Genomic DNA, 17,922 nt, shown 5'->3' with positions numbered 1-17,922 from the left:
TGGGATCGGACAAGATTTTTTATTATTATCTTTGATTACATAGTATTTTCTATTTTTGCACACATTTGGATCCATTCATGACTGAATTAAAAAAATATTTCAGTTTTCAGCCGTGGCTTTCAGCATCTCAGAGGCCTCAGAGCGTGCGTTTAGTAAAACATTTTCTAATATTACGATAGATGGCGTTAGTGGTTGAGCGAAAATGGTGTTGCTGAAAAATGGAAAAAAAGCGAATTGAGAACCCCCTTTTGTTGAAGTCGGTTAAAATATAAGTTAATCAGTTTGAGCTCCAATCTGGTTTCAAAGTTTCTAGAGAGACAATATTTTTTGTATAAGGATCCTATAATGTAGCGTAGATGATGGCTCTCTTGCAAGGGCAAGAAAAAAAAGAAAGAAGAAAATATTTATTTGACAACTAGACACACAAACATTAAAAGATTAAGCAAGAGAGGAGTTAATGTTATAATTTAGTGAAGCCCAGCAGCAATAACAAAGCAAAATTCATGTGCAGATGAGTTTGCTCGTAAACTTTTAACTTTAGCGGTCTAGCTAGAGTTTAAGCCTGAAAATTTTCCTTTTTATTAGGTGAATGAATGTGGGTACCATTTAAAATTCTTTTCCAACATTAAACGATTTTTTTTTGCAAATTTAATAATAGTTTTTTTTTACTGCCTATTTGTAGTTTGCTTAAANAAAACGAGATCCACGCGTACGAAGTCGCGGGCGGCCGCTAGTTTTTTAATAAAGATCTCATATCAAAATTTGATCCCAGCGGGATTCGAACTTGGCACACACTACACGACCCTCATTCAAGACTTCTCCAATCGGCATGCACTACTTAATCAATCGACGGCGAATCGTCTGTTCATTCGATATAAGATAGAATATCTAATCTGGTATTATCTCAATACCTTGAGATTATACTATAGCACAATAGTAGTCCAGTCGCCAGAGCGCATGCGTGCCATGAGCTGAAAATGGGCGAAGTGCAAAAAAACAATTCGTTTGTGCCTTTTCTGAGACAAGTAAGTTTGTTTTTTTTTATATTATTACAGAAGCAAAATCTTCTTTATTACATTAAAGAAAGTAGTAGAAAGTTTGTTGGAAATCATTAATTTTACGTTGAAAATGTGCAATATTGCTAGAATTCATAAACTTAGTAAGACTTTTCTTACTTTTAATATAATGTTTAAATTGTCTAAATCAATGAAGATTATCTTTATAGAAATTCAATTCTTATTTTATAAAGTTTATACATTTTTAATTAAATATCGATTGATCGAACTAGGTAGGGTTTTACCATTCCTACCAAGTGCAATTGGTACTTACCCAATAGGTAATTGATAAAGTTCACATTATAATTTCGTTTGTGAACTAGTGAAAGGCCCTTTTACCATAAAAAATGTATGGCAGAGTCACGTTATGATAGCTCATTATTAAAAGTAATTATTAACTGATTGGTGTAACACTACTCTTTGTTTTTGATGTAAATGAAAACCGTAATCTTTAAACGAGCGAAAATACATTTAGTTTAAAGTTAATGTTCTTTATTCATTACCCAACTTGAAAATTAACTAGGTAGTTATGTACTGCGGCATTTATAACAAAGGTTCTGTAATCTAAAGGCAATAGATTGATATTTCATGAAATCATTGACAGCTTTGGATTAAAAGAAATGACAACAATAGGTGATAACTTAGAAGGTGATAAGAGTGTCCATGTTAAAATAATACCTACAAATAGAGATTTTAATAGACGCGAGTATAAACGCGAAATGGAGGCAAAACGAATGTTCATTTAGGTAACTTCACCACAAAAAAATACATTTGAGGGCTCTATAAATAGGGGAAGGTTACATCTCCAATATTTGAGGGTTATCATGACGACTATACGTCACAAGTTGGAAATCACACTCGCACCATGACTCTACAAAACTATTTTGTAATAGACAAAATATAAATAAGTAAGTCAGTAACTACAAAAGAAAATCATCGAAAGACGAAGGAAAGGGTTGATTTTGGAGCTCAAATTATTTTGCGTGGGAAAAATCATGATGGGATGATTAGAAGTTGGTGTTTTTTGAGAATTCTGTTTTAAATTCAAATCATTAGTATCAACTAAGTACCTAGGCCCTTTTCAGAGCACTTTGGGAAACCTTATCGGCTGTTGCTGAGAAGTGGCGAAAGAAACTTGTCAGTCACCTTACTAATTGACTGATTACTGATGATAATTTATATGAAAAAGTTACTAATTTTTTTGTGGAAGATTGAACTTCCACCTTTTGGGGAAAGTTTTTGCTTTTGTACAGTAGAATCAATCTTTTTTTAATCCATTATAAATTATTCTTTGAGGATGATTCCATGCGCACGATTAGAAAATAAATCAATTCATTTTTATCTAGATTTATCTTGTCTTGATTCTTGAAGTAGCCAATTAGAGAAATTGCACACGCTCTTGAGTTACTATCACTTCACTTCATAGGTCATTGAATGGCATTGGATTAGAACTTAGAAGAACTAGTTCAATAAATTGAAATAAGTGCTTATGTATAATTACTCGTACCTACTTAAAGATATTAACCGTTCTTTTGTTCACGATATTCCTAAGTGCTGCGCAAACTTCAGATTTTGTAACTAAGAATTGTCGAATTTCCATGTAAGTCAAGAAGTTGGTTACGTACCTCCTTAACGAAGCAGGCATAACTAGGCATAAGTATTGATTCGTATTCAAATTCAAAATTTCAAATACGGGTTGTAAGGATGATAGGAACGATGTAGAGTCGCCATAGAACTTAAGAAAATAACCAGTTTGTGACCAGAAAATGGTCAGATACCCTCGTCAGATCTACATAATTTATCCTGCCTTCAGTCGAATGAACATTCACTGAGGTGGGGTTTCATAAGCTCAAAATTTTGGTTGCACAGGAGTTGCAGTGAACCAGAAGTCGTAATATTCCCATTTTAGACCTAGTTGGAACCTCCTACAGTTACTACTTAGTACAACCGGAAATGAGCTAGAATCTAGACTGCCTCAAGGTCTGAAAAAACATCATTAACCCTATAAATCTAGTGCTTTCAATGAATTAATAACCTGAAGCCTTGTCAGCCATATAGGTAACATACATTTATCTGATAATGATCACAACCTATTCATGAGCCAAGATTTTATCGCCTAAATAGGTGCTGGAATAACATAGTTATCTCTATATTACTATAATAACGTGCTTTAGATTATGAGCGCCATTGAAACTTATTGATAGACATATTGACGTTTATTAAATTGCCGACTGATTGAAACACGTGTTAAAATTGCTAGTTTGTATCTAACTTGTACAGGCGTGAGTTATTTAACAACCTAAGGGTTGTTATAACTCACGCCCGTATTCATAAACGATGCTTGGATAAGTGAAGCAGCATATCGAACGCACAGCGTTGAATAGAGTTCTGTGATTGGATAATGTGTCACCCTGTGCGTGCACGCGCACTGTGAGACCTCATAGTAATGTTTGTGACTACGGGCGTTAGTTAACTACTCTAATGTCACAACTCACAGATTTCAGTCACTTCAGTTTCAGTCTTTTGGCCAGTCTTTAAGGCCAGTAGTTAAGTTCAAGTACTACTTTTTTACTAGCCACACAGTAAACACTGCTAGCTGGCAAAGGGGATCTATGATATATATCGCAATACCTACGAGTAAGTATGTCGCCGTCACATGGTTCGCTATTTCAATCGAACATAAACGAATTTTACGGCAATTTGAACACTAATTTTGTCTGTCCTTCAGATGGTTTTTAAAAGAACTTGTGCCTTGAATTTATTAGTTAAAGGCGTCGACTAGTCAAATATCAGTTTTCACAAACCGTGCTACATTAGCAACGAATACGATACAATAGCAATAACTGGCGTGATACATCCGCCGTGTATCATGATAGCGGCAGTGATACACATTGGTGATACAGTGATACATGCGATTGAGCATCTACAAACGATACTGTATCGCTGGTGATATGGCAACAGCTGCAATACGAAACGTTTAGATTCTTTCGATTATTTGGGAATGATGGAAATAACCTAATTTGAATGATTCACAACATTCGTCATCACTCCGGTATGAGTACGATGAAAACAATTCTGATTCCTATTTCTGTATTATTTTCTTATTCCTTCTAAGGTAGAAGAAAAAAATGCTTGAATTTTAAAATTACGTCTCTAGAAAGGCGTGATTGAATCGATACAGCCGTTATTTAGAAATCAAGTTTTAGCGGTTTTAGTTCCGGTATCCCCTCATCCCGTGGATAGCCTCCCCAACCAGTTTGGTCAGAGTGGAGTGGGGACGGGGAGTGTACTCCCAGTCCTGTAGGACTAGAGGTCCAAATCCTCCATTTGCCTCTGGTAAATTGAAGAGGATCATGATCCTGCAATGGAGACTATATGACAAGATAAGATGATGATGAAATTTTTTGCGACATTTCATTTCAGACTACAATCATTGTAAAGATAATCGTTTAACAATGCCGCGTTAAAATCATCATTTATTGTTTAATCCCATTAATAACGTGCTAGACTTATTGAAATCCCTAAATGCAGCGGTTTGGTCTCTAATCCCCTGTGTTTGTAATCGAGACTCTTATCATTAGGGTTTTTAACACTACTGCGAGCAATTTCAATGTCCAAAGTAGGTAGGTATAACTGTCAACAAAATCCTAAAAGGATATGCATTTTACTAATGAATAGCCTTATCTTCTAAGCCAGCTCGTGTCATAGATCGCATCAATACACGTGTTAAATTCTAATCAGAAGTAAAAGAAATATATACAGGTCGTCCCAGAATGGGTGAATCGAACTGCTATTGAAGGTAGCTTCCTCTGACCTACCCCTAAAATGTGAAACCAGTAGGTTTTTTAACCCTGTAAAAGCTGTTTCCAAAGATTTCCTATTTTACGTTCATTTGACTCTGATTCCAGTGTTTCGTGACAGCCTGCGTGTCGCTGAACATCATCGGACATGGAGCCGTCATCGGATTCTCCGCCATCCTCATCCCGAGTCTCAGAAGGCCGGAGTCCCACATACACGCCACTCCTGCTGAGGAGTCATATATCGGTAAGTTATCCCACTACAGGACTATCCCTATCTCTGGGAACCTCTGCAACTCCTGTGTAGCCAGGATCTACAGCTTAATGTCGATCTTAGTTTGTCCTGGTTACCTCGTTCATTAGTTCATTCGTTTCAGCCAAATGACGTCCACAGCTGGACAAAGGCCTCCCTAAGGTTTTCCACAATGAACGGTCCTGCGCTACCCGCATCCAGGCTCTTCCCGCGACCTTTACCAGATCGTCGGTCCACCTAGTAGGAGGCCGCCCACGCTACGTCTTCCAGCCCGTGGTCGCCACTCGAGAACTTTTGTGGTTACCTCATTAGAGATAAACAACAAACCTTACCATTCGCCCGCAACAGGCATCGTATGGGCAATCTCGCTTCACCATAGATCGTAAAACATTGACTATCAACTAAATACAAATACTGTAAAGCAAATGACGATGACGGCTTAGAGTCATATAGATTAGCCCTGATGAATCAAACAATCTTGTCAAAGAGGTGTGTGAAGGTAAAGAGCAAGCTTAGACAATGAATGTACACAGATAAAATTGTTTTTTTCGCCAACCTTTTAAAGTCTACGTCATCTAAACTTGATAATCCAACTATGTGAGGACAATCTCCACGCGATGAGATTATTTTCCAAGTTTGTTGCCAAGGAGTTTGATTATTAATATCACGCTAATCCATCATACTCAATTTGCCACCGGATTCCTTGAATTGATAAGATAAATCTATTTTGTTCTTTGATCTTGTTATGAATCGGCACGTTTACAAAATGAAGGATTTTTTAAATATTAAATTAATTCTATTCTAATGACCTACTAATTCTTTTCAGCATCAATCGTGGGCATCGCTCTCATCGCGGGGAACATTATCATCACCCCACTGCTGAACATGGTGGGCCGAAAAACTGCACACTTGCTCACCATCTTTCCTGTCCTGATTGGCTGGTTCATCACCGTCCTGGCCGACAGCGTCACAGAACTCATTGTCGGTAGATTCCTCCAAGGAGTCTCCATGGGAATGCTTGGACCTCTAGGATCCATAATCGTAGCCGAAATGACCGACCCGAAAAAAAGAGGAGCTTTCCTCACTTGCGTCTCCCTATCACTTACCATTGGAGTACTGTTTGGTCACACCATCGGAACATACTTGAGTTGGCAGCAAGTCGCGCTGGTGTCGTCCTTCATAACCTTCTTCAGTCTTCTCCTGATCATATTCGCCCCGGAGTCACCACCATGGCTGATTTCACAAGGTCGTTATGAAGAAGCTGAGGAAATTTTCTACTGGCTTCGCGGTCGGGGTGACGACCAAAATGACGAGTTGGAAAGCATGATCGCTGCACAAAAAATGGCGAGGAAATCCAGTGTCGCAGGACAAAAATTACCGATCAGGGTCCATATCGTACGTTTCTTCAGATACGTAGGTCAGTCATTCAGAAAACCAGAGTTCTTCAAGCCCATTCTGATCATGTTGTTCTTGTACGTGATGTTCCAGTTCTCTGGCATCAACGTCATCAGCTCGTACGCGTTGGACATCATCACGCAAGTGGTTGGACCTGAAGCGAATTCGGAAAGATTGATGGTGGCGATGGACATCGAGCGGTTGGTGTGCAACATCATCGTCGTGTTCCTGATGAGGGCTTTCAAGAGGCGAACGGTGCTATTCTGCAGCGGGACAGTGTGTATTCTGGCGTACCTTTCGAAAGGGGCGTATGTTTACGCTAAACACAGCGGGAAGTTGCCTCCATCGTTGGAAGGGCAGTGGTTCCCTATATTGCTGTTAGGCATTTACATGGCATCGCTGACACTTGGTATATCTTCGGTGCCGTTCGCAATATCAGGGGAGATTTTCCCATTGGAATACCGAGGCTTGGCTGGTGGAATCAGCGTGCTGCCTTTGTCGCTGAACTTCTTCATTGCTGTCAAGTGTTTCCCAGTTTTGACAGCAGCCATTGGTCTGCCATTAACGTACGTGTTGTACGCTTGCGTTGTATTGATCTGCTTGGTGTTTATCTTCTTCTTGCTGCCGGAGACCAAAGACAGGACTCTCCAGGACATCGAGGACACCTTCCGAGGCATGGACCCTCGAGACCGTAGGTCTATTCAACCTCTGAAGCCTAAAGAAGGCGCGGAGATGATGCGTAGATGTAGTTCACATATTCTGTACTAAATTTTTGGTAACTTGTGACAATTTGAACGAACGAAGTGCGTGTAATTTGGAGGCGAATTTAAAGCTGTGTTGTTATGAAAGATTGTGAATGTGCTTTTATTCGTCAAAAGTATGTTTATGCTTGTTATTTTATCGATATTCTTTAATGTTGTAAATAATGAATCAGTTGAGTGTAGTACTGGTAGTACTTACCTACTTTATATCACAAGAAAAAGTTCCTCAAAATTGCATTACGTCAATGGACTAATCCGTATTACCTCTCCTATATTAAATGAAACTGTATTTAGATACCGATCTTGATTAGAAAGAGATTAATCAAAAAATTTCTTAGGTATAATTAATACCTAATTTAGGGCCAAGCTAGTACTCGTAGCTTGAATAAAGAAGTGGGAAAAGAGTCATGAATGACTTCTTGTTGAGTAAAGTCGTAAGGAAATTATTGAATTTCAAAATAAAGGTTGCAAAATAGCTTTATTGGAGAATGAATTAGTTTGTCTGGCTGGCCCCTTATATTTTAAATAGGTAATTAAGTTCCAGATTAAAATGTGATATTAATCTAACTAAATGTGATAAGTAGCTTGCGTGTTTATTTGCCGACTAGTTATTGTAATAAGTAATCTATAAGATTGTGCTATCCAGTTCTAAAGATTAAGCAAGCAAGATTCTACAGATTAGCATTATCTACTTAATTTTAAGACTTTTATTAAATTATTGTAAATTAATCTCAATTAATACACATTTCCGAATTGTTTTTTGTGTCATTATCATTTGGTATTTGTATATTCGAGTTTAATGCCCGTTTTCACCATCAATCCTTAATTTTTAAGCGACCCCCATGGTAACACATTAACAGGAATGTTGTTGTGAATTGTTCATAGGGGTCACTTAAAAATTAGGGATTGATGGTGAAAACGGGCACAAGTCTTCTTGAATCACGAATTCGAAGAAATTAGACGAACAGTACTATCTATACGTAGAAAGCAGTCTTCATTATCATTATACCTACACAACTATCAATAATAAAAATTAATTTTATCATTTACGTGAATCACGTGTTAAACTTTGATAACACTTTACTCTCACTTAGGCCCGATTCGACCAAATTTTTATCCGAGAATAAACCCAGTGGGTCTAGACAAAGTGCAAATTATAATCGCAAACCAGTCGAAAAGTGGTCGAAAAGCCCCTTTTTTGTATGGAGTTTTGACGGATTCGATTTTCGATTCGATCAAAAAGTGCGTTTTGTCTAGGGGGGCTGGTTTAAATGACACATTGACAGTTTCAGTATGGGAAATATGTCAAAACTGACGATTTATTCTGAGACAAATATTATTTACCTACTCTTGTTTGGTCGAAGCCACCCTTAGTAAAATAAGTCTCTAATGTAGTTCAGGCACAATAATAGTAAACATTGAAATTAACAAGTGGGTACTTACCTGCTTTATTGCCGCTGCGCCTGCGCCGACGGTAGGAAGATATTAATATGGGTCTTCGCCAACAGTCGCTTAAAGGTTCTAGGGCTCCACGCCGCATAATTCCATCTTGAGTAAAAATTCACACACAATTTCACAATAACTTGTGGCCTCATTACACACTATGTCACCAAATACACAATTTTTTAACGCAGCAAAGCAAATGTGCTCAAGCGCGGTCCCGGTACTAAGATTTCCTCGTTAGCCGCAGTGGCGCTGTGATCGGGCTGTCAAATTACTCAGGTCAAATTGAGTACTTATATTTTCCAATAATTCGAAATCATAACCATATACACATTATTAAAGTCCTAAAAACTCAATTACGAGTAGTTTTCAATCAGCTGCAATTATTATATGTAATTGTTCTGAAAGAAATGAAGCCTAATAAAAGGTTTATCAATTGAGTTGACAGTACTATTCTGTAATCAACTATTAATTGGACAGTAAAATTATTATTCATTTATTTCATTAAAAAACTTAATAGACAATTTTCTACAATATCATTTTCACAAAATAAAAAAGATATTATTATCATTAATTTTTTTTTATTATGTATTCATATAATGACGTCATCGGCTTGTATCCACATTCTTCTTCTCTTAAAAAGGACGTCAATCCTTACGGCAGTAGGACTTACTGCCTGCCACAGATTAGAGAGTAAAATGCTTTTTTGAGAATAAAAAATTGAACACTAGTTTGTCTACAGCAGCGCCTGATGCTATTTAGTTACTATTTAGTATCATTTCACACATTTCAGTAAACTTTTATGAAGTCTGCTGTTTTCTGCACAGAGCCCCGATTACGGTAACTTTTAACGTCTACAATCCAGACACGCTTCATCGATTCTGCGATACGATTGGTCAAAACAGCTGACGTACGCTGTTGAACGACCAATCGTATCGCAGAATTGAGAAGCGTGTCTGGATTGGAAACGTTAAAAGTTACCGTAATCGGGACTCTGGTCCCTTTCAAGGATTTTAAAGGGTGACAGCTGCGCCTGAGCATCGCCAGTTCACCACTCATTTTCACGTTTTAATTTCCTTGTTTCGGAGGGCATAATCAAGGGGCTTAGAGGACCCATTGTGGGGCATCCAGAACTGTCGAACTTCTATTAAAAGCAAGTAGTTCATAAAATCAAGTCAAAGATTACCTTCTTGTTACAATTATTTAAACGCCATAATATTTTTTTTATTTTTTTCCACAGTACCTTTCCGCTCAGCTTCAGATCGAAAATCTGATTGGTTTCAAATACATCTCCTCTTCGTTTCCCTGGAAACCGGGGCTTAATTTCCCTACGAGGGACAAGGAGCTGGATCTTCTGCTGCTTGCGTCTAGCCAACTTCTTGAGATAGGTATGGATTTTAGGAAATATTTCCGAGAATCGAACCTAGTACGCGCATGCTACGTTTGCAAGTTTACTGCGCTACTACTCTAACTGCCATCAATTGATTCCTTTCGTTGCGGGTCCAATGACAGTTTAACTTTCCCCCGGGACAAACTTGACCTTCACTGGTTGGGTTATTGGCGGTCAAGCTGTAGATCCTGGCTACACAGGAGTTGCAGCGGTGGGCACGAGAGGTGGAATAGTCCCGTTTTGGGTCATTTATGTCCGCGAGGCGATTTGCATCAACACATCGCAACGCAGTACATTTAGTTAGTCATGATGACATTGTTAAATCATTTTCGACTGAAGGCAACAAACTGATCTGCAATAAAAGGTATATCTTTATGACCGTCTGTCTGCTGTACTGCAGACTATTTATTAATCCAAGACTAATGCTCACTAATGCACTTCTAACTGGGTTCTATTTTACCAAGTTTATTGTTATCTTATCATTGTATTGTTTATTACAAAATTATTACTCGAAAACCATCTTATTAGTTAAATCCTCAATTACACCAACTTAGAGTTTAGTTATTGAAACGTAGTGAAAGTGAAATTACTGCATTGAAAATGTTTCTTTCGTAGGCGACATCTAAAAGAAAGATTAAATAAAATATACCTACAAATCTTTTGATTAACCTTTAGATAAAGTGTTACATAGTATGAATTATATTATCACATGATATTGACATATTGCAATCTAATCAATCGTTATCAAAACGCGTCGAATTTCTTCCTTGATTTTACGCGTTTTATTATGGTTGTTAAGTGCTGGTGTAAAGTCTGTTAGATCTCTTCTATTAACAATATTAGTTTGAGTGGTGGTAGTCTCAGGCCCGATGGATGAAGTCAAAAAGAAATCAATAGTACCATTCTTAAGACAAGTAAGTAAGTGTTGATAATATTTAATCTTTTTTACTGAAACAATAAAAAGTGAATCGGTTAATATCCACTAAGATACGTAACTTATGTACCTGCCATAACTTTGGCACTTTGGGGGTATTAATAAATAGATTAAACCAAAGTAAAAATGGCACTAGATACATAGATCGAACTTTCATTATTGAAAGTTAACGCGCCACAGCCAAAACTGCTGAAAATAATAATCTATTTGATAATAGATTTTCTTGGAAATCCTCGGAAGGAGATATTAAAGTAACTGTAAAAAGCTTGTAACATTTATTATTTTCAGCAGTTTTGGCTGTGGCGCGTTAAACATTTTCAGTTTTAGTTTAAGGCCGGGTAGCAGAGAAAATGGCGAAAATGAGGTTTTCATTTTTCATTTTTGAGGTACTAATCAGTAAAATGAAAGGCTAAGATTTTTATTGGGCATAGTTGNTTCTAAAGTGCAAGATTCTACAGATTAGCATTATCTACTTAATTTTAAGACTTTTATTAAATTATTGTAAATTAATCTCAATTAATACACATTTCCGAATTGTTTTTTGTGTCATTATCATTTGGTATTTGTATATTCGAGTTTAATGCCCGTTTTCACCATCAATCCTTAATTTTTAAGCGACCCCTATGGTAACACATAACAGGAATGTTGTTGTGAATTGGGATTGATGGTGAAAACGGGCACAAGTCTTCTTGAATCACGAATTCGAAGAAATTCGACGAACAGTACTATCTTTACGTAGAAAGCAGTTAAACCCGAGAATAAACCCTGTGGGTCTAGACAAAGTGCAAATTATAATCGCAAACCAGTCGAAAAGCCCCCTTTTTTGTATGGAGTTCTGACGGAATTGATTTTCGATTCGACCAAAAAGTGCGTTTTGTCTAGGGGGGCTGGTATAAACGGCACATTGACAGTTTCAGTATGGGAAATATGTCAAAACTGACGATTTATTCTGAGATTAATATTATTTACTCTTGGGTCATTCCATGACAAATGTTACCGAGGGTTAAAAACTAAATATGTTCTTTTCGCATTAAATCTGATGAATTTTGAAAGTAAACATTCTAAATTACTATTAATATAAATTATATAAAATTNAAACCAATGAGTTAAAATTACATTTTAATAGTACCTACATACAATCGTCTTACACTCTCTAGAAGAGCACACTGATACAAATAAATAATAAAAAATAAAAAGTAAAAATACGATCAAGCGTGAGCCGCATGTAAAAGGAGATAAATTAAAAAAAAGGATTAACAATTTATTTGTCACATATCGTCATAAGTTAGCCTATATGTTAATCTGGGTTATAAACAATAATACTGTAAAGTTTCAACAAAATCCAGTAGTTTTTGCGTGAAAGAGTAACAAACATCCAGACATTCAGACATCCAGACATCCAAACTTTCGCCTTTATAATATTAAGTAGGATAGGATAGGATATTTCACAATCCAAACTAATATTTACTATTTAGCATCTACTTACAGGAAACATTAGTTTGGATTGTGAAATATTTCAAATAAAAAAAAGAATAAAACAAAATTGGGTTTCAAATTACCTATCTTTATCTAATTTATAAAGAGGTAAAGTTTGTTTGTTTGTTAAATTGTAAGGGGTAATCTCGGGATCTACTGAACCGATTTTAAAAAATCTTTCACCAATAGAAAGCCACATTATATCTGAGTGTAATAGGTTATAGAAAAACCGAAAAATTCTACGCGGGCGAAGCGGCGGGCCGAAAGCTATTTTATTTATAATTATGTAAGAGCATAATTATTAAAGTCGAAGTCAAACATTCTTTATTTGTGTGGACCTATATTAACGAGAGATTACAAGGCGTCAAATACTTCAAGAAGAAAAAATTAGTATAAAGCTAAATTTTGCTCTCATGGAGCCTTTACCTACTCTGACAAATCAAGACTTAAAGAAGAAACTAATAATAAAACTATTCTGTCTTGCAATGAAAAGCTTGATCGGGTACAACACCTCAAGTTATTTTAGAACTTGATTTCATTAAAAGACTCCGAATATCTAATCGCTTAGGTATCTAAAGTGAAACGATTCTGAAATGTCAAGTGGCATAAAGTTGGGACTAATAAATAACCCATTAAGATAGTAGCGCCCTCCTGTCAATGACATACCTGGAACGATAGAGTATTGGACAACTAATAAAAATGCTTTTTCCTAAATGACTGACGGATATCGTAGAGACCTGAAAGTTGGAAGGTGTGTTCTTTGTATGACGTAGGCATCCGATTTTCCTAAATGGGGTCATGAAATGAAGGGGGTGAAAAAAGGGGGCAAAGTTTGTATGGGACAAAGTGATTCTTTGGTTCAATCTACTTGAAATTTTGCTTAACAATTCCTTAATATTATAATTCATGACAAACGTGTAAAAGGGATAGAACGTTATTTTGGGAGTCATTTGCTTCGAAGTTAATATCAATACTAGATACTTACTGCTTTTGATTTAATTACTTTTTATTTTTACAAGTGTTTGAAAACTCCATGTCAGATTGCAATCAATGTCAAGTGAAATCTCAAATTGAAATGTCTCAATCTCAATGAGGAGGCTCTGTATTTATTNTTCCAGTAGCATTCTTACATGTTGGAACGGCACAAGACGGCATAATTTAATTATAAAGTGTCAATCTGACGGATATGTAAACAATGCGCGCGCCGGCCATTGACTGATTGCTCTAAAGTCAAAGTAGTGCGATTTGGAGTACTTTATATGAATACACATTTACGCCCGTTGACGGTTTCTGGTTTGTTCCGTATTCTGAGGTTCTCAGAAAGGCATTTTTACACTAGTTTGTCTACAGCAGCGCCTGATGCTAAGTATTTAGTATCATTTCACACACACACGTCGGCCGTTTGGTGTAGTGGTTCGAAACGGGCTACTATTCCGAAGGTAGCGGGTTCGATTCCCGCACAGTACAAACATTTGTGTGCATGAACATATTTGTTTGTATTGGACTGGGTGCTTTCTATGTATGATAAGTATGTATTTACAAAAAAAAAGTATTTAAGTATGTTTATATCCGTTGTCTAGTACCCATAGTACAAGCTTTGCTTAGTTTGGGACTAGAAGCGCAGTGTAAAATGTCTAAGGATATTTATTATTTCAGTAAACTTTTATGAATTCTGGTGTTTTCTGCACAGGTCCCTTTCAAGGATTTTAAAGGGTGACAGCTGCGCCTAAGCATCGCCAGTTCACCACTCATTTTCACGTTTTAATTTCCTTGTTTCGAAGGGCATAATCAAGGGGCTTAGAGGACCCATTGTGGGGCATCTAGAACTGTCGAACTTCTATTAAAAGCAAGTAGTTCATAAAATCAAGTCAAAGATTACCTTCTTGTTACAATTATTTAAACGCCATAATATTTTTTTTATTTTTTTCCACAGTACCTTTCCGCTCAGCTTCAGATCGAAAATCTTATTGGTTTCAAATACATCTCCTCTTCGTTTCCCTGGAAACCGGGGCTTAATTTCCCTACGAGGGACAAGGAGCTGGATCTTCCGCTGCTTACGTCTAGCCAGCTTCTTGAGATATGGATTTTAGGAAATAGGTCCGAGAATCGAACCTAGTACGCGCATGCTACTTTTGCAAGTTTACTGCGCTACTACTCTAACTGCCATCAATTGAATCCTTTCGTTGCGGGTCCAATGACAGTTTAACTTTCCCCCGGGACAAACTTGACCTTCACTAGTTGGGTTATTGGCGGTAGATCCTGGCTACACAGGAGTTGCAGCGGTGGGAACGAGAGGTGGAGAGGTGGAATAGTCCCATTAATTGGGTCATTTAGGTCCGCAAGCTGACTTGCGTCAACACATCGCAACGCAGGACATTCACTCATGTGACATTGTTAAATCATTTTCACAAAAGGCGCTGATCTGCTATAAAAGATATAATATCTTTATGATCGTCTGTCTGTACTGCAGACTATTTATTAATCCAAGACTAATGCTCACTAATGCACTTCTAACTGGGTTCTATTTTACCAAGTTTATTGTTATCTTATCATTGTATTGTTTATTACAAAATTATTACTCGAAAACCATCTTATTAGTTAAATCCTCAATTACACCAACTTAGAGTTTAGTTATTGAAACGTAGTGAAAGTGAAATTACTGCATTGAAAATTTTTCTTGCGTAGGCGACATCTGAAAGAAAGATTAAATAAAATATACCTACAAATCTTTTGATTAACCTTTAGATAAAGTGTTACATAGTATGAATTATATTATCACATGATATTGACATATTGCAATCTAATCAATCGTTATCAAAACGCGTCGAATTTCTTCCTTGATTTTACGCGTTTTATTATGGTTGTTAAGTGCTGGTGTAAAGTCACTTAGATCTCTTCTATTATTAGTGTGAGTGGTGGTAGTCTCAGGCCCGATGGATGAAGTCAAAAAGAAATCAATAGTACCATTCTTAAGACAAGTAAGTAAGTGTTGATAACATCTAATCATTGCTGAATCATTAAAAGTGACACTTAACAACTTTTGCACTTTGGCGTCCTAAGTAGTTACTAATAAATAGTCTGAACCAAAGTTAAAATAACACTAGATACATTAGATCGACCTTTCAATCAAATAGATTTTCTTGGAAATCCTCGGAAGGAGATATAAAAATAACTGTAAAAAGCTTGTAACATTTATTATTTTTAGAAGTTTTGGCAGTAGTTCATTTTAAGTAGGTATAGTTAGTAATATTTATGAGTATTTAAATACATTTCAGTGTTTCGTGACGGCTGGTGTAAGCCTGAACGTGCTCGGGCATGGCGCTGTGGTGGGCTTCTCTGCCTTCCTCATCCCAGGGCTTCGGCAACCGGACTCACATATCAAAACTACTTTGGCGGATGAATCTTCTATTGGTAAGTCTTGAATCGTCCATTTAAAGTACATAATTATGCTTAGAGCCAATAATTAAGTAGGTACTTACTTGTCAGACCAGAAAAGAAAATTGTTGCACGAATTACAATAATAAAATAATATCATCTTAGTCACTCATTATCGTCATAATTTCAGGCCCAGGACGTCTACTGCTGAACATAGGCCTCCCCCAATGATTTCCATATTGACCGGTTGGTAGCGGCTGCATCCATCGCCTTCCTGTTATTATGAAGTCGTATTTATCACTTTAACGTCTTGTTCAGACAAAATTAGACAAAACTAAAGCCAGAATTACTACATGTTCTTCTCTGAAAATGTTTCTTGTTCTATTTTTCAGCATCCATCGTGGGCATCGCTCTGATCGTGGGAAACCTGATTATGACGCTCATCGCAGCGAGGTTAGGCCGGAAGAAATCCCACATCCTCACCACTATCCCGATCATCATTGGATGGATCATCATAGTCCTCGCCAACAGCGTCACAGCTCTCGTGTTTGCCAGGTTTCTCCAAGGAGTTTCCATGGGGATGCACGCGCCTCTAGGGTCAGTTATAGTTGCCGAAATGACCGATCCTGCGAATAGAGGAGCACTAATCTCGTGTCTCTCTCTTTCATTTGCCATAGGAAACTTCATCTGTCATACGGTCGGAGGATATTTGACCTGGCAACATAGCGCTCTGGCCATGTTAATCGTACCCTTTTCAAGTCTTATAATAATTGTGCTGTCTCCAGAATCACCGGCTTGGTTGATCTCCAAAGGACGGAACGATGAAGCCACAAAGGTTTTCTACTGGCTCCGAGGCAAAAGTGAAGAAGAAGACGCAGAGTTAGAAAGGATGATAACAGCACAGAGTGTGATCAGGAAATCAAGTGTCATTGGGCAGGACTTGCCTTTCAATACTTATAGTTTGGACTTTCGACGAGTGCAGACGTGCACATCACGCATTNATTATTAATACCCGAATAAGAAGGTTCTTGAGATACGTAAACGAGACCTTTAGGAAGCCTGAATTCTACAAACCCATTTTAATTATGATGTTTGTGTATATTACTTTCCAATTTTCTGGCACCAACGTCATCAACTCGTATGCATTAGACATCATAAAGCAACTAGTTGGTCCCGATGCAAACGCAAAATTCCTTCTAATGGCTATGGATGTCAACAGAATTATTTGCAGTTTGATAGCTGTTTTCTTGATGAGGAAGTTGAATAGGCGGACTATGTTAATCGGAAGTGGAGCAGCGGTTATTTTGTGCTACTATGCAAAGGGAGCGTTTGTTCAAGCAAAGCAAAGTGGAATACTGCCACCAGCACTAGAGGGGCAATGGCTTCCCATCCTGATTTTGGCTGTCTACGTCACTATGGCAGTTGGGTGTTCGATATTGCCTTTTGCGTTGGCTGGAGAGATATTTCCTCTGGCGTATCGAGGGTTAGCTGGAGGAATTAGCTCAACGCTATGGTCTTTGAACTACTTCATAGCTGTGAAGAGTTTTCCGATTTTGGTCGTGAATGTGGGACTACCTTTGACGTACTTGCTGTATGGTTGTGTGATGGTGGTCTGTTTGGTGTTTCTCTACTTTTCGTTGCCCGAGACGAAGGATAAAACCCTGCAGGCGATTGAGGATGGGTTCCGTGGGTTGACGGCAGCAGACAAGAAGGCTGCGGAGCCGCTTGCAGAAGAAAGTAAGGAGACTATGCGCAGGAACAGTTCTGTGATAATTATCAATTGAAGTGATAGGGAAATTAGGAATTTTATTAAACATTATTGTAATAATTGGGGTGTGTGGTCACCGACTGCTCACTGCCATTTGAAAGCTTTTAAGAAGAATAAAATAATAATAAGCATTTTATATGTATAGAAAGACTCGAAAATGTAGCCGACAGACTAAGTTACTTTAGCATTAAATGTACCTAATGTTAGTAGGTATAGATTATTATCATTTGTGATATTATATTATTAGAAAATAAAAGTTATCTCATTTTCGCGAT

The 17,922-nt window shown here is 37.3% G+C and overlaps 2 protein-coding genes across 2 annotated transcripts; both read left to right on the top strand.

Annotated features, from left to right (window-relative positions):
* The first annotated feature begins 886 nt into the window (after positions 1 to 886).
* Positions 887 to 8,019, top strand: LOC114356237 (facilitated trehalose transporter Tret1-like). Its single transcript, XM_028309322.1, has 3 exons — positions 887 to 1,025; positions 4,964 to 5,099; positions 5,932 to 8,019. Exons 1-3 carry the CDS (start codon positions 978 to 980, stop codon positions 7,266 to 7,268), a joined length of 1,521 nt encoding a protein of 506 aa, XP_028165123.1. The 5' UTR covers positions 887 to 977; the 3' UTR covers positions 7,269 to 8,019.
* Positions 8,020 to 15,336: 7,317 nt separating this feature from the next.
* LOC114356238 (facilitated trehalose transporter Tret1-like) lies at positions 15,337 to 17,916 on the top strand. Its single transcript, XM_028309323.1, has 4 exons — positions 15,337 to 15,482; positions 15,780 to 15,915; positions 16,272 to 16,833; positions 16,892 to 17,916. Exons 1-4 carry the CDS (start codon positions 15,438 to 15,440, stop codon positions 17,661 to 17,663), a joined length of 1,515 nt encoding a protein of 504 aa, XP_028165124.1. The 5' UTR covers positions 15,337 to 15,437; the 3' UTR covers positions 17,664 to 17,916.
* Positions 17,917 to 17,922: the final 6 nt, after the last annotated feature.

Source organism: Ostrinia furnacalis, unplaced genomic scaffold (assembly GCF_004193835.3).
Source record: "Ostrinia furnacalis isolate ACB-3 unplaced genomic scaffold, ASM419383v2 OfSCF2702, whole genome shotgun sequence".
Classification (NCBI taxonomy): domain Eukaryota; kingdom Metazoa; phylum Arthropoda; class Insecta; order Lepidoptera; family Crambidae; genus Ostrinia; species Ostrinia furnacalis.
The sequence above is the reverse complement of the archived record's forward strand: the minus strand, read 5'-3'. Positions and strand labels throughout refer to the sequence as shown.